Source organism: Cynocephalus volans, chromosome 7 (genome assembly GCF_027409185.1).
Source record: "Cynocephalus volans isolate mCynVol1 chromosome 7, mCynVol1.pri, whole genome shotgun sequence".
NCBI lineage: Eukaryota > Metazoa > Chordata > Mammalia > Dermoptera > Cynocephalidae > Cynocephalus > Cynocephalus volans.
This window is the reverse complement of record NC_084466.1, coordinates 73,401,429-73,426,983: the sequence shown is the minus strand read 5'-3', so window position 1 is coordinate 73,426,983 and position 25,555 is coordinate 73,401,429. Positions and strand designations below refer to the sequence as shown.

Here is a 25,555-nt window from a genome sequence, read left to right as displayed (position 1 = left end):
GCTTGAGGCCCCGGGAGGGTTGTTAACGGAACTAGGATACAGGACCAGCAACAAACCAGTCTGGAACCCCCTGAGCCGCTGTTTCTGACATGCTTCTGGGCCCGGCTGGCTGGTCACTGTTACTTGCCATTTGTTCCCTAAGGAGTAAAGGGGGTCCTTCACCCACCGACAGTGCCAGAGCAGCTGGTTTGTACTGGCATAGGCAGAAGAAAATCTAATCACTCTAAGTGGTAAGTGGTGGTTAAAACTAGTCGTATAATTATGTGGGTTGTAATTTCCTCAAGCGTATTTATTTGCTTAACAGCCTAGCATATAATATATAATATTATCTAATCTAATAAAGATACAACCGTATGGCACACAACAAGGTTAATGGACAACCTTCTTGCCTCATGGCCCGACTGCCCCCTAGGCAGCCTGCCTCTTGAGGTCACTGTGGGCTCCTAGAAGCCACACAGAAAAGCCACTTAGGAAGTGCCACCTATGTATCTTTGATTCCCCATCAGCCCAGCTCTTCATGGAAAAGGCATTTACGGCCGGGGTGAACGTAGAGTAAAGCCACTCAGTGCAGTATCAATTAGCTCCTCTGTAGAGAAAAATCAGTTCTCCAAAAGGCTCTGATACCTCTGAAATGGAAACGCAAGGCCTGGAATTTAACTGCTTTTTCTAGGTCTCAAAGCACTGCACTTTCTTCCCGGAGGTAGATGCTGTTTTTGAATTATGATATTGCTGTAGTTGAACAATGACCTTGTTTAAAATAGGATTTGTACTAGAACCTTAAATACCATGCTTTAACTTCAAATTTAAAATCATTTTTCTATACCTGGCCCATATCCCTCTGCTCCTAGCTAGGTGTTAAGTTTGAGACTGCCCTGGGTGAGACATACCAGTAAACACCGGGACTGCTGAAAGCTACAGATTGTATTTTAAGGATCATGCTTGATGTGCACTTTATTGCAAGTAAACTAATTATGTCCTCAGAATTGATACCTTAGGGTCAAGTTTTTTAAAAAAATGATATTAAGGAAAGAAATGGCCTAATCACTCTCAGTTTCCTTCTCTTATATGAGCATAATGTAGAGGACACAGTGCAGAGAGAAATTATAACCTCTGCAGTGCTGGCTCATGCTTCTGGCATGGAGTCTTAAGTTCACAGAATCCTCTTGGCTCTTGGCAGGACTTTGATTTGCAGACTCTGAGTGTTTGTAGTCTGCTTTTTCTGCACATTCTCATTTACAGGAAATTTTTGCACTATGATGACCTTTTCCATCCTAAAGGTTAGCCTGTCACTGATACAATTCCTATCATGTATTTTGCAAAGCCATTATAGAAAGTTAATTTATTATACTCAAGAACAATAAGATCTGGTGAGTTTGCAGGAGAAAGTGCCTGCCCTGGGAAAAAGGGCTCAGTGTTGACACTCCATTTTCAGTCCTGTTTTAGGAAATCTTGACTCTTCTTTATGTGTCCCCAGGATTTCTTGATTGGCTGCGGTTTTACTGCTTCCTGGAACTTCCACAAGCACATTATATTATGGGGAATCAAATGAGAGGTGAAACTCAGTCAGAAGTTGTGATCTGATGGACCCTTCAGCAAAATTCTTGCTCAGGACTTTAAAACCACGGCAAAACTAAGATCTCCCATTTCTGAAAGATTATAAGGGACTTGGCTGAACATGAACTGCCTCAGACTATAAAACAGTAAGTAGGAAGGGCAACTTCCTTACCCATGGGAGGGTTGGTTTTTTGCACTTGCCGTCAGCCCAGCATACAACAGATTGCAAGAAAGTCTATAGTCCTGCATAGATGCAAAGATTCTGCTTTGTACCTTGTTTGATCTGACATTTTAATAGTTCCATTCAGTCATAACTAGGAATTGTGGCCTACACTTTCCTCCCGCTTCTAATCTTCCTTTATTTTATCTGTAACTCTGTCCTAATTCTGCACTTTTTCTGCTTCCCTCTTGAACGTACCTTGAAAGTCATCATTCATTCCATAATCATTATTGAACACTTTTCTGAGCACCCACAGTACCTGGACTAACTATACGGACACAGAGCACTGGCCCTTAGTAAACTCAATCTGTCTAGGAGAGAGACACACATACGAACAATTATCACACAACTCTTGTGTCACTGTAGGGGAGTGGGCACAGGAGAGGTATCAGGAAGGTCTCTACAGAGGTGAAATTTCAGCTGCACCTGGAGAAATGAGTATAAATGCTTACCATCCTGCACCTCCCTCCCCCACCCACCTCAGAGATCACAGCTCTGCAGGTGCGTGCAGGATTTCAGCCCCACTTGCCCCTTGGCCAGGCACTCTGATGCAGGCACAACCTGAACCATAATAAGGGTAGCCCAGCATGCCTCCTATGTGCACGGTTCCCTGATCTTGTTGAGTATGATAACCTGTTTTCATAAGAGAACTGTCAAACTAGTTGGATACATAAGAAAAATAGTGTTACATGGCAGTTCATCATTGAGTCAGTGCTAAGGGATTGAAAAAATGGAGTGATATTCATCGTGACTTAGCGGTGAAGAGCAGACAGCTGTCCTCTATTGTGAGATCACCCCCTTCGAGGAATCATGCTGGTGCTTTATGCAGATCTTCTCATGCCACCCTTGCAACATCTCCCAGGGTGAGAATCACTATCCCTATTGTACAGTTGAGGAACCTGAGGCACAAACTTGCTCAAGTGGCTGACTCAGAATTCAAGCTTCAGTCTGCTTTACTTGAGCCCAGGCATTTAACCACAACTGGCTTCCTGAAACTCGAAGTGCAATTGAAAAGTGAGCAGAATAGGGCAAGGGCAGTGGCATTCTAGGAAGAATAATCTACAGAGCTATAAAGTGAGAGCAGATGGGGGAGAAAAGTGTGTAGAGATAAGAGGTAAGGAGACCAATTAGGAAGCCATTGCAACCATCTAGGCACGAGGTGATGAGTATCTGTGGAATCCTAGAAAATGGCAAGGGGATGCATGATATGGACACTTTGAAGAGAAAAGCAACAGAACTTGGCCCAAAATTGGAGGAATCAAGGATCAAGGATGGAAGAAAAATGGAAGAAAAATGCTATCTTTGAAAGAAATAGGTGCTATGAAGCAGTACACTGCTTTGGAAGAAAAAGATGAGGCAAAAATCACTCCCTTCCTCCTACAATTGTTCCCAAAATTTATTTACTGTTTCTTTTCCCACATAGCAGCATCATTACATAAAATTATACAAACTAATTATTGGTTCATTTTGACTGTCTCCTTTACATGAATGCTGGTTTTGCTCACTACTGTATCTCCACAGCCTGGAACAATGCTTGGTACATAGTAGCTGCTCAATAAATATTCATCAAGGGAATGAAATGTTTGCTATGTGGTTAAAAACATCAGTAAGGTGCTAACAGGAGAGGTGTAACTTTGGAATTTATTGGTAGAGGCGATAGCAGAAGCCTGGAGAATGAATGAGATCCCTGATGAAGAGAGTATGGAGAAAAAAACAGACTCGTGAAGAGAGTGGGAGGAAAAAGTGCAGCCTTCAAGAAAGAGTAAGGAATGGTTCCAGATGTGGAAAGATAACTCACAATTCTGTTGCTTACTTTTCTGTTCCCATGGGAGAGCTCCCACCATTGCTTACAACTTCTCTAATATCTTTCTCTGTAAAACCAGAACCGCAAATGTTGCTGGCTGGGACCAGGCAGGGAATGTCAATACATGAAGTCAGCAAGGTGATGTATAATAAGTAAGGGCAGGGACTGGGGCACACATGTCACTTCTACAGGGAGCTGCTGGTATGCAGCTTCAACCAGCTGCTGCCATATGAGAGTAGGGACATAGTTTCAAGAGATAACAGACATCTGGAATTTTATGGAATCTTACAATTTAAAAAGTTTTGTCAACTAACCCAGGTTTTTGGTTTTTTTTTAAGGTGCAGGTCAAAGGAAACATTTGTGAGCCAAATCTGACTAGTAATTTGCAACCTCTGAGTTTTACTTCTCTCTAGCACATTCAGCATCTCTCTTTTTTCTGGAAGAGAAGAATAATAACTGAGGTCATTACTTCAATCAAGTCAGAGCTTTCTTATCTTGGGGAAAACAAAACCCTTCCCCAAACCTATACAATATTTGTTCTTTCCTCCACTGCCAAACTTCACAGTGAGTGGTTAATACTTGTCTCTCCTTCCTTACCCAGACTTTCTTAATTTCCCCAAATCTGGCTTCTGCTTTCTATGGCCACTGCTTGACTTCAGTATTATTCCAATATTCTTAAAGGGCACCAGTGACCTTTCAATCTTAATTCAGTAAATTTTCTTAATCTTCATTCTTTTTTTTTTTAAATTTTGAAATGCACTTTTATTATTTTAGTTAAATTCAGGTTACTGTTGGAATTAATCAAATTAATTGATTCGTTCAAATTGTTGCTTAGTAATACGCTGTTTGAGAACAATTAAAGGACTAGATGAAATTGACTTTTTTTTTTACAGTCTTAACTAGTTTCAAGTGCACAGTTTAATAGTATTAAGTATATTCCACATTGTTGTGCAGAAACAGATCTCCAGAACATTTCCACCTTGCAAAACTGAAAGTATATGTTCATTAAACACTAAATTCCTCCTGCCATCTCCTCCCAGTCTTTAGTAACCACCTTTCTACTTTCTATTTTTTATGATTTTGACTACTTTAGATACTTCTTATCCGTGGAATCATATAGTATTTGTCCTTCTGTGACTGACTTATTTCACTTAGCATAATGTCCTTGAGGTTCATATATGTTATAGCATGTGACAAGAATTTATTTTTCAATAATAAATAATATTTCATTGTATGTATGTATGTATCACATTTTCTTTATCCATTCTTCTGTCAATAGGCATTTGGGTTGCTTCTACCTATGGCTGTTGTGAATAGTGCTGCAGTGAACATGGGCGTGCACATATCTCTTTGAGATTCTGCACTGAATTGTTTTGGATATATACCCAGAAGTGGGATTACTAGATCAAATAGTAATTTTAATTTGGGGGGGAACCTCCATGCTATTGTCCATAATGGTTATACCATTTTACATCCCCACCAACAGTGCACAAGGAATCCAGTTTCTGTGGATTGATAGTCGTCTTCCTACTGGGTGTGAGGGGGGTATCTCATCGTGGCTTTAATTTGCCTTTCTCTGTGATAAATGAGGTTGAGCATCTTTTCATATGCTTGTTGGCATTTGGATATCTACATTGGATAATTATTTAGTCAGGTTTTTTGTTTATTTTTAACCTGGTTATTTGTGGGTTTTTGTTGTTGTTGCTGTTTAGTTGCAGGCGTTCCTTAGATATTCTGGATATTAACCCCTTATCAGATATATAATTTGCAAATATTTTCTCCCATTCTGCAGGTTGCCTTTTCACTCTGTGGAATGTTCCCTTTGACCTGCAGGAGTTTTTAAGTTTGATGTTGTCCCTTTTGTCTTTTTTTGCTTTTGCTGCTTGTGCTTTTAATGCCATCCTTTATCCTCATACTTGATGGCTCTGCCACTTTTAACAAACCCACAAAGTTTTTGAATATTAAATCAATAAATGAGTGAATGCAACATAGATAAAAAAAAAAAGAGCAGAAAACATTCTACTTAGTTAAATGGCAGGTTATTCAACCATCGTGGACACCCAATTGAAGTCTCACTTGGGCTTCAGCATAGAGGGCTCTTTCTTCCTGTCTTGCTTCATTAATACCTGCTATTCCTCTACATCTCAGCTTAAGTGTCAAATCTTAGAGAAGCCTTCTTGGTCTTCTCTTACTTGGTCAGATCCTCTGTTTTATAATCCATAGGTCATGTATCTCTCAGTCATAATAATCCATAGGTCATGTATCTCTCATTCATAACCAACATCATTTTTTCCAAATTGACATGTATTTAATCATTTGATTAATGTCTTGTCTCCTTCAATTAACTATAATACCAAAAATAATAGGGAATGTGTCTGGTTTTGCTTTTGTTTATTTCCAACAGCTGGAACAGTGCCTGGCATATAGCAAATACTTGTCAAATGTATGAAGATTTACTAGGAATAGAAGAAGAGAACAGAGTAATGGGTCTTGGGCTTGGATTCATACCAGGCTTTTAGTATCCCAGGTGCATAGCAATGCAGGAGAAAGCAATGCCTGCCTCGTGTGTGTGTGTGTGTGTGTGTGTGTGTGTGTGTGTGTGTGTGTGTGTGTGTGTGGTGGGGGATGGAGTTGGGGGTGATTCATGGTCATATAGTGAAATGGCAGGCATGTTAAAGGGGCTAGAGAAAGGTATCCACAAAACTTACCTCCACAGTAAGGATAAGACTAAGGTTTATTCTTATTTTTATGTGGGGTTTAATTATTTGACAGTATATGTGGCACAAACTCTAGTTCAGTTATAATGGCTTTTTAAATTTAAATTTTATTTATTTCTCTCTATATTTTTGTGGGTTATTAGAGGAGTGTTTGATTTTGTGATATCTCATGCCCATAGAACTAAATGAGCTCCTTTTTTTTTTGAATAGCAGATATCTGTTTTTAAATTAAACATTAATTTTTGATTTGGGAATTGGGCAATATTTTCTGAAATAAAATACAATATCCTAGGGCATCATAGAATTATAGTTGAGGTTTACTACAAATACTGGGAAAATCAAACCATTAGTGTAAGGTCAAGTTTTTGCCCTTGACTCAAATTGATTAGGAAAAATGTTTCCTTTTCCTTTAAAGGACAGGAGGAGCCCAGTAGGCTAGTAGGACCCCTTCGGATGTGCTGCCTGGCTGAAATATGCTAATTTTCCTGGGGTCATTGTAAGGTGATTAAAATGTTGCCTTTTTGTCATTCTTTGTGGCATTTTCATCTTTATAAAGGCTAATAAGGCTTATATTATTCAATCCACACATTGATCCTTAATTTATTCTAATTTATAGAATTCTAGGAGTAAATTAAAGAAATATTAAAACACTTTAAATACTAATAAAAGAATATCTATAAAAGCATTTTTTGTACGAATAAAATGTTCCATGTTCACACAGAATCAAACATTTGACCAATAACAATCATTTTTCTTCCTTGATGATGTGCTCCTATGCTCACATATAATTTAATGACTCTTAAGTCTACTTTTAAGACCTCTTTTAAAAATAGATAGGGATACAAAATTTCAGTTAGTAGGAATAAGATCAAAAGACATTGTATGTCATGGTAACTGTAGTTAATAACAATGTATTGTATACTTGAAAATTACTGAGAGCAGATTTTAATCTACTCTCTCCAAATAAATGATAAGTATGTGAGGTAATGTATATGTTAATGAGCTCGATTTAGCCAATACGTGTTTCGAAACATCATGTTGTACACCATAAATATATACAATTTTTATTTGTCAATTAAAAATAAATTAATAAATAAAGAAATGAAAAGAAAATAGGCCTAGAAGAAAACGGATTCTGGTACTTAATTTGTTAGTTTTTGCTTTTCTCTTGGAGAGAGGTTTGTATAGAGAAATAAAGCCTTTGAGAATAGTTACCTTTAGAATAAGGTAGGTCATAAATAAAATATAGGATAATATTCTGTATTTGCCAAATACCAATATATTCTTTCTGATATGTGCATGGGTGTTATCTTCCATTTTCCTAAAATTTTAGGTTTTAAAGCTGGAGCTCATATTATTCTATGTAGTCCTTACAGTAATCCTATGGGGAGGCAGCTCATGTAATATCTCCATCATAACACTTCACAGATGAGAAAACTGAGATGCGAACATCACTGGAAGGATCACATGACTCACCAAAACAGCAGCTGCCCACAATATCAGTTGCCTGTCTAGAGGGAAAAATTTTACCCACAGTTTAATGAAATTAAAAGAAACCAAAGTTTAATGAAATTAAATTTTCTAAAATATATTTTCTATAGGAAATACAAATAAGGTTTTATTTTTGTTAGAAGTTTCTTTTATGAAATGAACATAACAAAATAAGGAGTGAGCATGATATGTTGCAGCTGAAATTCAGCTATCATGCACTTAATAAGAAAGATAAATAGGCAAGTATTAGAGAAAGTAAAAGTAATTATATAGGACTTGATTAAACTGAGGATTTTATATTTAAAATTATTTTCTTTACATATCAGCCCTTGGGATGAGAAAAATAATCACAGTTGAAAACATTAATGGGCCCAAATCTCACCTTACCTACTTATGGGGTGGTATGAGAATCTGCCCCCATCTTATTAGAGCTTGGATTTGGCAGATTCTTTTAATAATTTTTTTTTATTTTAAAAAAGAGAATTGGGCACTACTTGTATTCATAGCTTATTGATTCTCCAACAGTGGGGCCAGAGCTCCCCAACTGTGATGCCAGAAGATGGAATCACAAGACCTCATCCAATATTCAAGGCTCATTTTTGCTATAAAAAGACTGGGACTTTTACTTTTTGTATGAAAAGAATCTCTAGACATTGAAAAAAAAAATCATGATACAAAACTAGCATTTGCTACAGCAGTAGTAGTGGTGGTAATCACAGGAGTGGAAAAACGAAAAAGATAAAGTCTTACTTTATTTTTTAATTGCTTTTTATTTTGAGATACTTGTAGATTCACATGTGCTATAAACTGAATGTCTGTGGCTCTTTAAAATTCACGTGTTGAAATCCTAAAACCCCAATGCGATGGTATTAGGAGGTAGGGCCTTTGGGAGGTAATTAGGTCATGAGGGACGAGTCCTCACGAATGGGATTAGTGCCCTTATAAGAAGAGACCAGAGAGCTCTCTCTCCCTCTCTCTCAGCCAGATGAGAACACAGTAAGACAGCCAGCTGCAAACCCGTTGTTTAAGCCACCTAGTCTATGGTGTTCTGTTAGAGCAGCCCAAACTATCACAACATGCAATTGTAAGAAATAATACAGAAAGATCCCAGTAGCTTTTGCCCAGTTTTCCCCAATGGTAACAATTTGCAATACTGTAGTACAATATCACAACCAGGATGCTGACATTGATACAATCAAGATTCAAGGCATTTTCATTACTATGTGATCTCTCATGTTGCCCTTTTATAACCACGCCCATTTCCTTCATACCCCAACCCTCTCCTTAACCACTCATCTGTTCTCCATCTCTGTAAATCTGACATTTCAAGTATGTTGTATATAGGTGGAATCATACAGTTTGTAACCTTTTTCCCCACTCAGCATAATAACCTGGAGATTACAGCTGTTGTATGTATCAATAGTTGTCTCTTTTTATTGATGGGTAGTATAACATGGTATGTATGTATCCCAGTTTGTTTAACCATTCACCTTTAGGAGGACTTCTGGGTTGTTTCCAATTCTTGGCTATTATGAATAAAGCTACTATAAACATTCACATACAAGTGTTTGTGTGAACATAAATCTTCATTTCTCTAAGACAAATGCCCAAGAATGAAACTGCTGGGTGGTACAGCATGTTTAGTTTTTTAAGAAACTGCCAAAAATGTTTAGCAGAGTGACTGTACCATTTTACATGCCCACCAGCAATGTATTCCAGATCTGGTTTCTCTGCATCTTTGCCAGTGTTTGGGGTTGTCACTATTTTTTCATTTTAGCCATCTAGTAGGAGTATAGTGATAGCTCATTGTGGTTTTAATTTGCATTTCTGTAATGTTTAATGATTTTGGACATCTTTTCATGTGCTTATTTGTCCCCTGTATGTCTTCTTTGACAGATGTCTGTTCATGCTTTTGACTATTTTCTAATTGGATTGTTTATTTTTTTACTGATGAGTTTTAAGATATCTTTACATATTTGAGATACTAGTCCTTTGTTGGATATGTGGTTTTTGAGATTTTCTCTCTGTAATTTGTCTTTTCATTCTCTTTAACAGGGTCTTTTATAAATACCAAGAAGTTGTAATTTTGATGCAGTCCAGTTTATCAGTTTTTTCACTTAATTGTGCCTTTGATGTAAAGTCTAAGAATTCTTTACCTAGTTCTAGCTCCCAAAGATTTTCTTCTATATTTTTCTTTCTAAAAGTCCAACCTTTACATTTAAGCCTATGATTCATTTGTATAAGGTGTGAGACTTGACACCTCATACAAATGAAAGTTGAGGTTCATTTCTTGCCTGTGGGTGTCCAGTTGCTCCAGCACCAATTGTTGAAAAGACTGTTTCCTTGATTGAATTGCTATTGTTTCTTCATCAAAAATCAATTGGGCTTATTTGTATGGGCCTATTTCTAGGTTCTCTGTTCCGTTCCATTGATTTGTTTCTATTCCTCCACTGATACTACATAGTCTTGATTACTATACTTATATAATAAGTTGTGAAGTCAAATAGATTGATTCCTACTTTATTCTTTTCTTCCAAAATCATTTAAGCTATTCTAGTCCCTTTACATTTCCATATAAATTTCAGAACAGTCTTGCCTACATCTACTAAAAATCTAGCTGGGATTTTGATAGGAATTGTGTTAAATTTGTATATCAATTTGGGGAGAATTGACATCTTTACTATATTGAGTCTTCTAATTCATGAACAGAGTATTTATCTCTCCATTTATTTAGATCTTCTTTCTTTATCAGCACTGTATAGTTTACTGTATACATGTCTTGTACATAGTTTTCTAGATTTACACCTAAGCAATTCATTTTTTAGATTGATTGTAAATGATCAAATAAATATTGTATTTTTAATGTGTGTTCATGTGTTCAATGCCAGTATATAGAAATGCAATAGATTTTCATATGTTTTATCTTGTATCCTGTGACGTAAACTCACTTCTTAGTTCTAGGAGGATTTTAATTTTTATTTTAGATTCTTTAGGGTTTCCTACATACACATACAATCATGTCATCTACAAATATGGAGTTTTATTTCTTCCCTTCTATTTGTATGTCTTTTATTTATTTATTTTTTCTTGCCTTATTACACTGACTAGAATTTCCAGCATGACACTGAATAAGAGTGATGCAGTGAACATCCTCTCCTTGTTTCTGACCTTGTTGGAAAGCATTCACTTTTTCCCTATTAAGTGTAATGTTTTATGCAGATGAAATTTGTCAAGTTGAGGATGTTCTCCTATATTCCTATCTTTTGGAGCATTTCATTGTGAATGGATGCTGATCTTTGTTAAATATTTTCTTCTGATTCAATTGATATAATCATATAATTTTATTCAGCCTGTTAATATGATGGATTATACTGATTGTTTTTCAAATACTGAGCCAGTCTTGCATCCCCATCATAAGCCATACTTGGTCATGATGGATAATAACGTATCGCTGAATTGTTTGCTAACATATTATTAAGGATCTTTGTGTCTATGTTCATGAGGGATATTGGCCTGTAGTTTTCTTTTCTGTATTCTCTGTCCAATTTTGGTATCAGGGTAATACTAGTTTCATAAAATGAATTGGGAAGTGTTCTCTCCTATTTTCTGGAAGACAATATGTAGAATTGCTGTTAACTCTTTAAATGTTTCATGGAATTTTCCTTGGAAACTATCTGAGCCTGGAGATTTCTTTTTAGGAGTTTTAAAAAGTCCCCTAGCCGTTTAGGGCTACCCAAACAATTTATTTCTTAGGTGAGTTGTACAAGGATATTTCAAACAGTTCAGGGAAAAATATGATTGAAAGATCTTTCCATGAGCTTTTTGAAGTACCCTTATAGTTAGTGTTTTTTCAAGGAAACGGTCTATTTCATCTAATTTGCCAAATTTGTATGTGTAGAGTTGTTTGTAGTATTTCCTTATTATCTTTTTGATGTCTGCAGGGTCTGTAGTAATATCCTTCTGTTTCATTCCTGATATCAATAATTTGTGACTTCCCACTTTTTTTGTCAGTCTTACCAGAGGATTGTCTAAGAACCAGCTCTTTGTTTCGTTGATTTTCTCTGTGGTTTTTCTGCATTTCAATTGGATTTCCTATCTTTATTATTTCTTTTTTCTGCTTGCTTTGGATTTATTTAGTTCTTTTTCTAGGTTCTTAAGGTGGGGGTTTAGATGATTGATTTGAGACTTTTTCTCTTTTCTAATGTATGCACTTAGAGCTACAAAATTTCCTCTCAGTACTACTTTTACTGTTTTCCACAAATTTTTTTATGTTGTATTTCTATTTTCATTCAGTTCAATATATGTTTTAAGTTTCCCTTGAGTCGTCCTCTTTAGTCCATGGATTATTTAGAAGTATGATGTTTAGATTCAAGTGTTTGAATGGAGATTTTTCTGTTATATTTCTGTTATTGACTTCTAGTTCGATTCTGTCGTGATTCGAGACCACACTCTGTATGATTTCAATCCTTTTACATTTGTTGAGATTTGTTTTATAGGAACATATCTTGAAATATGTTCCATGGGCACTTCAAAAGAATGTGTATTCTGCTGTTGTTGGGTGGCATTTTCTATAAATGTCTATTTGAGCCTGTTGATAATATTTTCTATATGGTTGCTGATTTTCTGTTTAGTGTTTTTTAAAAAATCAATTGTTGAGAGAGAAAGAGCAATGTTAAATTCTGCAACTATAATTTGTCTATTTTTCTTTGCACTTGTCAGTTTTTGCTTCATATATTTTGTAGCTCTGTTGTTTGGGGCATACACTTACAAGAGTTCTATGTCTTCTTGGTAAATTGAATCTTTTAAATTATTGTATAATGTCCCTCTCTGTGTTTGATAATTTTCTTTGACCTAAAGAATGTCTTATCTGATATTGTAGTAGCCACTCTTGCTTTCTTTGTTTAAACTTTATATGATATATTTTTCTGTCTTTTATTTTCAACCTGTCCATATTGTTATATTTGTAGTGAGTTTCTTGTAGACAACAAATAGTTGGCTCATGTTTTTAAATTCTCTCTGCTAATCTCTTTTATTTGTTGAATTGAGACCAGTTACATTTACATAAAATATTATTGCTATGTTAGGGCTTTTTCATTGTTGTTTTTATATTTGTTCTGTTTTTCATTTCTCTGTTTTCTTTTTCACCATCCTGTGGTTATGTGAACAATTTTTAGAATTCCATTTTGGTTTATATATAGTGTTTTTGAATATATCTATATAGCTTTTTTAGTGATTTTTCTAAGTATTAAATTATACATAACTTATCACAGTCTACTTTTACCATTTGGAGGGAAGTATAAAAACCTTAACTCTGTTTTTGTCTTTTTATACTCTTTCATTTATAATATAATTGTCTTCTATATTTCCTCTATATACATTTAGAACTACATCAGTGTTATAATTTTTGCTTCTGTCATCAAACATAATTTTGAAAATTCAAGAGAAGTAGGAAAGTCTATTGTATTTGCCCATATTTTTGCTTACCATATGCTTCTTCCTTCCTGGTGTTCCAAGGTTCCCTCTTTTATTGTTTCTTTTCTGTTTAGAGAACTTTGTTTAGCCATTGTTTTAGGGTAGGTATATGGGTCAAAATCTCTTAGCTTTGTTTCATGTGAGAATGTTTTGATATTCCCTTTATTTTGGAAGGATTTTTTTGGCTGAGTATAGGAGTTTGCATTAATCATTCCTTTCTTTCAGCATTTGAAAAATATGCTATGTCCTTCTGACCTCCATGGTTTCTGTTAATAAATTCGCTGTGATTCTAATGGTTTCCCCTACAGATATGCTGTCATCTTTTTCTGGCTATTCTCAAGATTTATTTTTTGTCTTTAGTTTTCAGAAGTTTAAGTATGATGTGTTGGCATAGATTTCTTTGGGCTGATCCTGTAAGGAATCTGAACCTGTAGGTTATGTCACTTGCCAAGTTTGGAAAGTTTTCAGCCATTATTTCTTCAAGTACTTTTTCAGCCATTCCCGGGATTCTGATGACACAAATGTTAGATCTTTTTTAGTCCCACAGGTTTCTGAGGCTCTGGGTTTGTTTGTTTGTTTTCATTAATTCAATTTTCTCTTTGGTTGATCAGATTGTTCTGTCTTCTGATTCACTGTTTCTTCCCTCTGTCCCCTCCCTTCTACTTAGCTTTATGTTTCAGTTATTTTATTTTTCTGTTCTGAAGTTTCCACTTAGTTCTTCTTTATATGTTCTATTTATTTGCTGAGACTTCCTATTTCTTTGCTGAGGCTTTCTATTTTTCTTCATTTGTTTCAAGAATGTTTTTATGTTGAAACACTTGTAAGATGGCTGCTCTAAAACCTTTGTCAAATAATTTTAACGTCTCTGTAATCTTGGTGTTGGCATCTAATTGATAGCCTTTTTTCATCCAAGTTGAGATTTTTCTCGTTCTTAGTTTGATGAGTGATTTTCTTTTGAAATCTGCACATTTTTAGTGATGTTTTGGCTGGCTTTTTCTGACACCACTCTGGCAGGGAAAAGGGAAGCACTACCTTGTTATTGCTGGATGGAGGTGTAAATACAGGTTCCCCCCTTGGCCTCCACTGACACTGAAGTGAAGAAAGACTGCTTATTCCTGTTGGGCAGGGGTGGGAGTTCTGGCTTACTACATGGTGGGGGGGCCTCATTACCACTGGGCCATCAGAGATAACACAGCCCACTCTGACACAGGACTGACTCTCTGCTGACTCTGATACCACTCGAACAAGGCTGAAGTGAAGCACCTTGTTCCTGCAGGGTGGGGGTTGTAGTCCAGACTTCCCTGATGATCTCCACTGATATCATAGGGATGGAGGACTCATTACTGGCTGGTAGGGATGAAAGTCTAACTCCTTACTTGGCCTTTTCTGGTATCACCCTGGTAGGGGTGTTCGGGTGCCTGATTATAGCCTCATGAAGGTACAAGTCTAGTTTCCCCACTCAACCTTTGCTGGCATCAGTGGGGGTGCGGCCACAATTTTCCAGTAATGTTTGATTGGAGAAGAGCAGTTTTTGTCTAAAGGTTTTCTGTCTTGCTAGCCTGTGCCTTTCTTGGTCCTTTGACAAGACAGGCTTTTTTTTTTTTTTTTTTTGGTCTGTGCCCATTGGCATTTCTAGGTTTCTGGCATTGGCTCCAAGTGTGGAATATATGAGACAAAAGGAAAATCCAAGGAATTTACCTCTGTGTTGTCCACTGGGTCTCAAGATCACTAGCTGGTCTGCCCTGTTCTTCCCCTTTTCAGAGTATATTTGTTGTGTATATAATGTCTGGCATTTTTAGTTGCACTTAGCAGGAGGAATAAGGAAAAGTACAACTTCATCTCCCAGAAGCCAAAGACGTTTCTTTGCTTTTTTTGGTCATTGCATAATTATCCTGACTCAGCTGGTCCTTTCACTAAAATTTCTGAGAAAATATTTCTATAGATATCAAGGAATACAGTGAAAAATATAAATGAATAGGATTGCTGTTCTATTTGAGAAGACCAAAAAGAACTGACAGGTTATAAACTCTCTTCCCACACAGAGGTGATTCTACTTTCATTGAAGTTGTGCACTGTGCTTGGAGACATCCATAGAGATACAATTTAGGGAAAATTTCCTTAAGTTTGGACTGTAAATATCCATCCTTCCTAAGAACATATCTGGCTTCTTGATCTTATATTACTTGCATTGTATTTATTTGTGTACTTGAGTAAGAATATCATTTATCAGTATTTATTTTCCTACAGGTAATTTTTCCATAACTTCAGCATTTTCCCCTTAAAATTAAAAGAACAACAATAACAAAAAAATCCCAAAGTTTAGAACTGGATCACTTGGCCCTTTCTCTTATCTCCTCCCAGTTCAAAATGCTTGCATCTGTTAATGACCAGCTTCCTCTTGGATCTAGAGTTAGGTTCAAAGCATTCAAGCCTTAGCACAATCTTCTTTGTGGTTTTAGCCTTCTTCAGGAAAATTGGCTTGATTTGCCCACCAGAGCCACTTTCCTGCTGGTTCTAGAACCTCTTTCCCTGGGCATACTGGGAATCCTTGCCCTTCTTAAACTTTGTGAGGCTGATGCTTGCCATATTTCTTACAAAAAGTTCTTCAGGTATTAGGTACACTGACCATCTTTGCAGTAGAGCTTTCTACACAATGAAAATGGGAAATGGCGTATCCACTTGTTGCCTTACGCTGCTCGTGCTGAACAGGAAAACACATTGCTATCTAAATGTTTAACATTTTCTTTTCTAAATACAAGACTTGAGGGCACACACCTTTTAAATGTAGGACTCCCAGGCACTCAGTACGTACTTACCTGGTGAATGATGGAATGAAGGATTTACACTTGACAGTGTATGCATAGTTACATTAAGGACTTCTACTTTCCTGACAATTTTATTTTGGAAGATTTGAAAAAATTCACACCACTGGATAGCTAGGGTGAGTTTTGTGGTCAAAATGGCTCTTGGGGCCTCGGTTTTACTGTCCCTGCTATGACAGTAGAATGAGCTGCAGTGATAAGTCACCTGCCCTCCACATGTACATCTTGTTACTGTAGATATTCACCAGTCAGACATACAGTATCTATACTCTCATTTTCCCAGGAGTATTTCTGAGTTACAATGTGATACTACTCAGGTAAGGACCACTGCTGTCCTTCTGTCCTTTTTTGGCCCTCAGTCCTAGATGGGATCAAATCTAGAAAAAAGCATTGTGTATTGTGACCAAAATATTAACTGGGGTTTTACTTCAAAATCAGTGAATTACAAATGTATCACTTCTTAAGAGTCTCTTATTGGATTAACAAAATAAAACCATCAATTTGCAGATTTGATGCTTCTGAGATTGCACAAAAACAGCAAGCCACTAGACTGCTTCTACAGGAGATTTAGCTGTCAAGAAAATGGATAACCTCATTCACATAATTATTATTATTATTTTTTTGACAAATGAAATGGTAGCATTACCTAACCACTTGGGAAACCTTTATTGAACAATCACAATTTAGGATGCTATTGAGATACACAAATAAAATAAAACGCAAGGTTCTGCTCTTAAGGAAATTAATTATAACTGAATAAAGAAAATGGAAAATAGAACTGGAGAATCAACTATGAATGGCAGAAGTACATAACTATGTGGAGATAGAGAATTACAAATGTCAACTAACATTATGGTCCAGATATGATCGCAAGTCAAATAAACTCCATATATAAATATTCTATAAGAACAAATCAGAAGGTAGAAAAATTCTGGTCAAGTTGTCTGTAATGAGATTACACTCTATCTTAATCATGCCTATGCTTCTCTGTTTTCTATTTTTTCAGTAGAAGCACAACTATTGCCTAGTTGTATGATCTTGAACAATTTACTTCTTCATTTGTGAAATGTGGGTCATTATACCTGCATGACGGAGTTGATCACATTAAACTGTATCATTCATATAAAATGTCTATCACAGTTCCTCACACATCCTAAAAGGATAGTAGCTGATATTTTCAATATTTCTATTGCTGCTTGTTATTGTTTGTTAGCAGGCTATGCAAATAAACAAGTTAAACTACCTCTTCTTTCAAATTGCCTCAGATTCTATACTGTGAGCTTAGATGACTCTGTGCTTAGAAAGGTAAGTTGGCATCAAGGATATTGGAAACCATTCTTAAAGATGTTCATGGATGAACTACATAAAAAGTACTGACATTTTCCCTCGAAATTCCTATTGTGCTTCAAATATGCATTTTTATCACTAGCTTAGAAACAGCAATAAAAAATTATTTCACTGCCTTATTACAGTTTCGCTAAAGATTTTATTTTTGGCTCAAGGGTTATACTTTAAATTCTTGTAAATGCTCATGGTGTTTTCTTCTGTTTGCTTTCTATCATTTCTACTTGCATCAGCTTTTCTTTGCTCTGTTCACTTAAGCGACTTAAATGCTCACAATATCTGGCAGTAAATAAAGTTTGTTTATTCACTTAATCATTATTAAGTGTTTACTATATGCTAAGCACTGTGCTGGGGATACTAATTTGAGTAAGAAATGGCTTCTGTTTTCAATGAGCTTATTGTCTACTGCAGAGGTGATATTTTCACTGTTGTTCAAACTACTGGAGAGGAGTCATTTCCACCTTATTTACTTTTCCACTTTAAGTTTTGTCTTTAAAATGTTTTACTTAATGTACTTCTGAAACTTTCTAATTATATGATCCCCAATTTCCATACCTTCAGAAACTGAAGTATAGTCATTAAAGAGTGTAGGCTCTGGATCCAGACCGCTTGGGTTAGAATCATGACTCCGTTATTTCCTAACTGTGCGACCTTGGACAAGTAACCTCTTTGTGCCTCAGTTTTTTCTTCTCCTGTAAAGGTTTGATGAGTCATATATCAAGTGCTTACAACAATGGCTGGCATACAGTAAGCACTCAATAAATGTTAGGTGTTATTATCATAACTATTGTTAGTTTGTTTCCCTAAGATATCAGAAACAATCTAATTCTGAATTTTTGAGGTTCATTATTTTACAATTGCTGTTAGTCTTTACAGTATCTCAAAGACACAGGCTTCTGATGTCACTAAGTAAATACATTTATTTCTATCAAAAAACTTAAATTCTTTTCTTAATAAAGAATTTCCAAATAACATGAACTCAACAGGGAAGGGCTGCAGGAGATAAGAGAGTGAGTACAGTATACATAAATAAAATTAGGAAGGAGACAGATAAGGCTGTGTAAGGAAATGGATACCTTTGTGACTGACCGTATATTTTTGCCTTTAACATATAACTTCTTAAGAGTTTCATGAAATATGGGTTTCTTTGATATGGATAAGTTTGTGTATATTTAAACTTATATACTAACTTTATTTTTAAATCTCTGAAAACATGACTGGTTTGTATTTCAGTTCATAAGAATTATGCAGGCACATTAGAGTAAGAATAATTTCTTCTGACTTCTGTTTAAAAATTATTTTTTAGAATCATAACAATAATTAACCAAAATAAACAAAATTGCTAAAGCCAAAGAAAATCTGACTTTCGTTACAAACACCTTTTAAAAAATCCACTTTTGTCCAAAAGAGGTATATAAATTTTTACTTATGGCATTTAATTCTTTAAAATTATCAAAAGGCAGACAGTGACAATAGGTTTATTCCAGCTTTATTTAAGATTTTAATTCCAAATGAAATAATGTGACACTGTTGTATAAGAATACAATCAAAGACTGCAAACAACCTAATTCATTTTCCTAGTTGGCTGAAGCCTCCAGGCACCAGTCAAATATCGAAGTCGTATAAAGAGCAGGTCCTTGCCCATTTGTAGCCAGCTCCAAAATGGAACTAATTTAGAACCTGCAATTTAAAAATAATTAAAATAAATTAACTTAGAAACTCAGGAGAAAATACGGCAGTTTAAAACTGTATTTTAGAAGTCAGTCTACATGATCGTTTTAAGCTTCTAGCACCTTAATTTTACTTAAATCATGGGCAAAAAAAATTTAAAAATTTCAAAGCTGGAGTGGTTTCCTCTAAAAACAAAACATCTTGAAGTGAAATGAAACTTGGGAGGATCTAAACTGAAAATTTCAGATGGCCCACTATAGGAAAAGAGGGGCTGTATTTGGTGAAAGTTCTAGGAATACCTAATACAAAAACTACTCACTGAGTGCTGCTTAATGAAAAATAATAATTACACAAAAAAACTAAAAATAAAGCATAACAGATAAATATGATTATTTTTACACATGAATCCAATTTTTTTTTTTTTTTTTTGATGGCTGGCTGGTACAGGGCTCAAACCCTGGACCTTGGTGTTATCAGCACCATGCTCTAACCAACTGAGCTAATCAACCAGCCAGTGAATCCAGTCTTAATGGTGAGAAATAAAGCCTATGATCAGACTTAAGACAATTTTGTCCAGACCTCTTTGTCTCGGGCTACACAGGAATACCAGCCTAATTAAATGTCTGATCCACAAATCACTGCAGATTCTTATAGCCGTTACTTGTACTATACCTTCAGATAAATGAAGATCTATCAGGAAGAAGGTTTAAAATTTCATTACCATTGTAATTAAACTTTATCCTCAAAGAAGAATTTTTTACTGCTCTAAATTTATATAACTGCTTTTTTCTGAAAATATTACCACAAAAGCATTGTGTAGACATCAGTCTTCTCCTATATTCTTAATCAGGGGACACATACTATCTTCATTCCACAAATTAGGAAGTTGAGGTACCTACCTACAGTTCCTATTAGGATACAACTCTGTAATGCAAATGAGCAAATGACATAAACACGAAGCAGGCTTTCTACTTTTCCCACTTCACCTTCCCACTGAGTCTGTGTTGGGCACAGATCAGCACAGACAGATAAATCGAGCTAAGCAATTTTACTTGCTTCCCAGTCTCCTCTGATTCTAGCCCGCTACTGTGGAGAAGAGTTAAGTTCCTGTAAACTCAGTTTGATTCAGCAAGACACCAGGAGGTCTGAATTCACTGTAGACTATGTAGTTTGTATAATCTTGAGACTGATTTTTAACCTTTTTCTGTCCTTAAACATCTGAGGCCACAGAGCAATATGGCTTAGTGCACCAATGACTGGGGGAGAGGTGGACTTTGAAAAAGTCTCTACTTGATTATGTTAACTGCTCCCATACCATTAATAAACTTAGGTTCATTCTAAGGTAAGCAAAGAAGAAAATTAGAACATATTTTAAATTCCATACAGCCAGAGCTATCTAAGCTTTTCTGAACAGGAATTAAGATTTATGATAGATGTCAAATTATATTTTAGAGATCTTTACATTTTTGGATATATGAACAGACACAGATAACAGTTAAAAAATGCTTCTGAATAAACTGTGGACATTTGGAGTAACAATACTATAATTTCTTATTTAACTTTGCATAGTGTATGTAGTTTCTCCATATCTACTGAGTAATCAAGTAATATAATACTAAAAAAATGGTGATGCAAACTATAAAGTTTATCTCAAGAGACTATCAACCTTGCTTCTAACCTCAGATCACCATGACCTTTTCTATTGTAGGAAGTTTTACTGAAGTTTTTTGGCCAAGGTCGTAGGCCTACTGAAGACCCCAAGAAGAGAATGAAAAACTATAGTAGGCAGCAAGATGGAGGGGATTAGCCTCTCTGAGTCAAGACAGCTGAGAAGGTCCTGATGAGGGGCGAGGGGAGACTATTAAAGCCAGATGACTTTATTAGACAACTGTATTGTCTGACGTCTCCCTGCTTATCTGACTAAAGATCAGCTGTAGAATAAATAATATACTCACCTTCGATTTCAGTCCAGTTGACAGCAACTTCTGCTATTGGAATTTTAAAGAACTGTGCTATGTAGAGCAGTTCTACATCAAATGCCCTGAAATAGAAAATTTATTATTTATTTTTAAAAAGACAAATAGAACATAATTAAATCTCTACCTTGGCATGTTTTGAAGAAGTTTTCATGACAAATGTGAAGCTTATACTATAAAACTGAAGGTCAAATCACAGAAGGTCAAATATGATCTGAGTAATTTAGAAGCTTCAAGGCAAATAAGATAATTTAGTATGTCACTGTATAACATTTAAATGAGAAATACTGTATCTCCATCATAACACAGAAACTCTCAGATGTGAAAATAGCCTCTTAGGCTCCAAGAGAAAATTTAATTCTATAAATTTTCAAGATTGATGTTTTTCGATCCCAAACTTAACTAGCTCAAGGTACAGAACTGATAGCATTTTCAACTGGTTCAGAGACCTGATAGAACTCTGAGAAGCTCTAGGAGAGAATGCTGTAGATCACTTTAGAGGTGCTTGATTATTTTCTTCTACCACCAAAGGATCAAGGTTTCTTTTCTAATACAGTATCCCTAGGGCCTTTTCCTTTTTTCCTTCCTGTGATATCCTGGACATTGCAGTACTGGCACAAACTTTTTGAAGTACGCTTGTACTGTCTTGCTACTTGTCCTAACATACACTGTTAAGACTATTTCTAGTCTGAAACCCCAGTTTATGCTTCCTTCTAACCATAAGGGTCTTTCTTAAAGTTCCTCTTCAGATGGCCCCTTGTTTTAGGTCAAATCTGCTTTCCTAAAAGTTTTTACTCCTGACTCAGAAGTTTGTCTGGATTCTGCTTATAAAATTTCTCTGAACCAGCTACTTTCTTCCGCTGGCATTAAGTTCAGGAAGAGAAGTACCACTACCTGTTAAGCCTTATTCATACTCTTTGTAACTGTCTCCTTCACTGTTTTTCTTTTGTCCCTGTGCCATAAAGCCTCCATTTTCTGGGCTGCATAGAGCACAGCTCAAACTTCCAGGGCATGGTTTTAAGACATTAATTAGCACAGACAAGAAAATGTCTATTACCCACTTATATCTGATTCTTCTGATTCCAGACAATTTGAATTTGGGAGTTTTGTTTCTTTGTTTTTTTCTTGGCCACAATACTATCATCATCCATTATGCAACTAGTTTAAATTCTAACTATCTGACTAATTCAATATGAAAACTATATTTTAAAATAATGCTTTTACTTATCCTAATAAAATATTTAATTAAGATGAAACAACCATCTACAAAAGTGAGTTCTTTGTGTTTTTGAAAGGACTACATAAAACCTGTTAATTTCTGTTACCTAGAATTGTAATAAAAATCATGAAAGAAGGAAGTAATTTCAATATTAGGTCTGGTGATTAATCCTTAACTTTCTCTTTTAACACAAAAATAAAATATTAGTTAGTGGGCTGATTTAGTTCTAGTGACATTCAATAACCTGAACAAGATTACTGAATGTTTTGTAAGGATATCAATACATAGTTATGACTTATCAGACACAAAACAACATAAGTGCCCAATCTGTTACCAAAGCAAACATTTTAATGAAAATACCAAGTACTTCCGGCTAGAGCCTTATGCTATCAGAGAGAAGCAGTGTAAGGGTTATTCTCCAGCTAAGATGCCTTCATTTGTTTTTGCAAATGTAGGTTGGGCAGAACCACCATGTTGCCTTACTCAGTTCCTGGTATAGCTGTTTCCTCACTAACAGATACATTCCCGAAGAACAGAGTCCTTTGTTCTGAGACCCCGTTGAACACAGCTGATACCTGAAATGCCACTAAAATTAAATCCAACTATAGTGGAATAAACAAACAAGAACAAGGAGGGGAGAAGATAGTAGAAAAAAATTGAAAGTTGTAAATAGCTGGACAAGTGGTATCCAGCGAAAGTGGACAACAGCAGTGGGAGAAGCCCAGAAGTGGGCTAATGGGTGCCACAGAGCCCCCGACAGGCTCTGGAATCAGAGGCTTCAAACATGTAGTGTATGAAGTTAGGGCTGCAAACAGGACTCACTGGACATCTGTATGAAATTTTCCTTCTCCTCTTTCCTTTGTCTCATTCAGTTCTGTGAATGCTGACAGCCAGGTTCTTAGGTCCTAGGAAGGATACTGAAGGATCCCACTTCAATGAAAATGACCAGCCCAAAAGATAACGACAGGTGGGACCTTCTCACACGTGGCTCTGCCAATTCAACCTGTAGTGAAATCTACCAGTCAATCTGAGGCTCTACCCATGCACATGGCTTCTGATGAGTGTTTTAGTACTTTAAAGACTTTAGTGATAAAAAGGAACATGAAAAACACTGGAAGCAACAGAAATAATGTAGGGAAAGAAGAAAATGTCAAAGTTTTAAATGAGACATTAGAAGAGGTGGTAGAAGATACTGTAGTCATGAAACAAGAATAGGGTTTTTAAAAAACTTAATACTGAAAAACAAAAAAGAGTTCTAAGAAGTTAAAATTCTGATAGCAGAAATAAAATTTCAAAAGGAGGCTAGATGACAAAACTGAGAAAATCTCCTCAAAAGAACAAAAATAGAAAAGAATAGAGAAGATAAGATTATAAGACTAGTAAAGAGATTCCACATCTGTTTGTAAGAGAGAACAGAGAAAATGGAGAGAGGAGATTGCCAAAGAAATTACTGAAAAATGTTCCTCAGAACTGTAGGACATGACTGTTCAATAACTGGTGCTGAGAAAACTGAGTACCAATATGTAGAAAAATGAAATTGGACCCTTATCTTAGACCATATATAAAAATCATCTCAAAATGGATTAGGGCCTGAAACTGTAAAACTACTAGAAAAAATATAGAAGAAAAACTACATTACATGGTTTGGGCAATGATTTTTTAGATTTGACCCCAAAAACATAGGCAACAAAAGCAAAAATAGACATATGGGATTACATCAAACTAAAAGCTTCTGCACAACAAAGGGAAACTAACAGTGGAGAGACAATCTATGGATTGGGAGAAAATATTTGCAAGCCATACATCTAATAAGGAGTTAAAATCCAAAATATATAAGGAACTCAATCAATTTCACAGGAAAAAAAGCAAATAATCCAATTAAAAAATGGAGAAGGGACCTGAATAGACATTTTTCAAAAGAAGACATACGAATGGCCAACAGATATATGAAAAAATCCTCAACATCATTAATCATTAGGAAAACACAAATCAAAGCCACAATGAGATATAACTTCACAACTGTTAGGATGGCTATTATCAAAAAGACAAAAGATAGTGCTGTGGTGAGGATGTGGAGAAAAGAGAACCCTTGTAGATTGTTGGTAGAAATGTAAATTAGTACAGCCATTAAGAAAAACTGTATGGAGGTTCCTCAAAAAACTAAAAATATAATTGCCATATAATCCAGAAATCACGCTTCTGGGTATTTAACCAAAAGATTTGAAATTAGTATGTTTCAGAGATGTCTGCACTCACATGTTCACTATAGCACCATTCACAAAGCCAAGTTATGGAATCAACCCATGTGTCCAACAGATGAATAGATAAAGAAGATGTGGTATATATACATGAAAGAATACTATTCAACCTTAAAAAAGGAATTTTATTTTAAACAGCATACATGGAACTGGAGAACATTATGCTACATGAAACAAGCTAGATGAAGACAGACAAATACTGCATGTTCTCATTTATATGTGCAATTGAGCACAACTGAGGCAGAGAGCAGAATGGTGGCCACCAGAAGCTGGAGAGGTGAGTGGGGAGGAAGATGATGGTCAAAGATTACAAAGCCTCAGTCAAACAGGAGTAAGGTTTTTTTCTTTGTGATCTATTGCACAGTGTTGTGAATATACTTAATAATAGTGTATACTGTACATTTCAAAACTGCTAAGTAAATTTCAATTGTTCTCACCACAAAAAATAAGTATTTGAGTTGATAAATATATTAGCTTAATTATTCCCATTGCATTTACAAATCATAACATCATTTTGCACCCCATAAACATGCAACTATAACTTGTTTATTAAATGAATTAATAAGCTTTATTTAAAAAAAAAAGAACTAAAGGACATGAGTTTCCAGATTTTAGAGGGCCTATTGAGTATTCAACAAATGCATGAAAATAAGCTAAAATAAGGCCTAGAATCATATTTCAAAACATTGTGGAGAAAAAGTTTTCAAAAGGGGATGGAAACAACATGCAAAGAGTCAAGATTCAGATTCTCTACAGAACTGGACTCCTCCACAGAAACACAAAGTGCCAAAGACAATAGAGGAATGCTTTCAAAGTCCTGAAGAAAAATGATTTCCAATTTATAATTCTTTCTCCATCTAACTATTAAAAAAGTGTAAGAGTAGAATAAATATTTTTTTTCATATGCAAGGTCTCAAAAAAACTTTCTCATAATTTTAGGAAGTTAATAGAGAAGGTGTTCTACTAAGATCAGGGTGTAAGCCAGGACAAGGAGATGGAGGATGGGG

At 35.6% G+C, this 25,555-nt stretch overlaps 1 protein-coding gene and 1 pseudogene across 1 annotated transcript in view; both read right to left on the bottom strand.

Annotated features, from left to right (window-relative positions):
- Positions 1-15,577: 15,577 nt before the first annotated feature.
- Positions 15,578-15,887, bottom strand: LOC134382761 (large ribosomal subunit protein eL42-like; annotated as a pseudogene).
- A 3,027-nt stretch (positions 15,888-18,914) lies between these two features.
- Positions 18,915-25,555, bottom strand: part of ALG5 (ALG5 dolichyl-phosphate beta-glucosyltransferase) — a 40,904-nt gene continuing 34,263 nt past the window's right edge. The window contains exons 9-10 of the mRNA XM_063101743.1: positions 21,051-21,136; positions 18,915-19,104 (exon numbers count right to left, since the gene is read on the bottom strand). Coding sequence (XP_062957813.1) covers positions 18,989-19,104; positions 21,051-21,136 — 202 coding nt within the window. The 3' untranslated portion in view covers positions 18,915-18,988. The remainder of the gene's footprint in view (positions 19,105-21,050; positions 21,137-25,555) is intronic.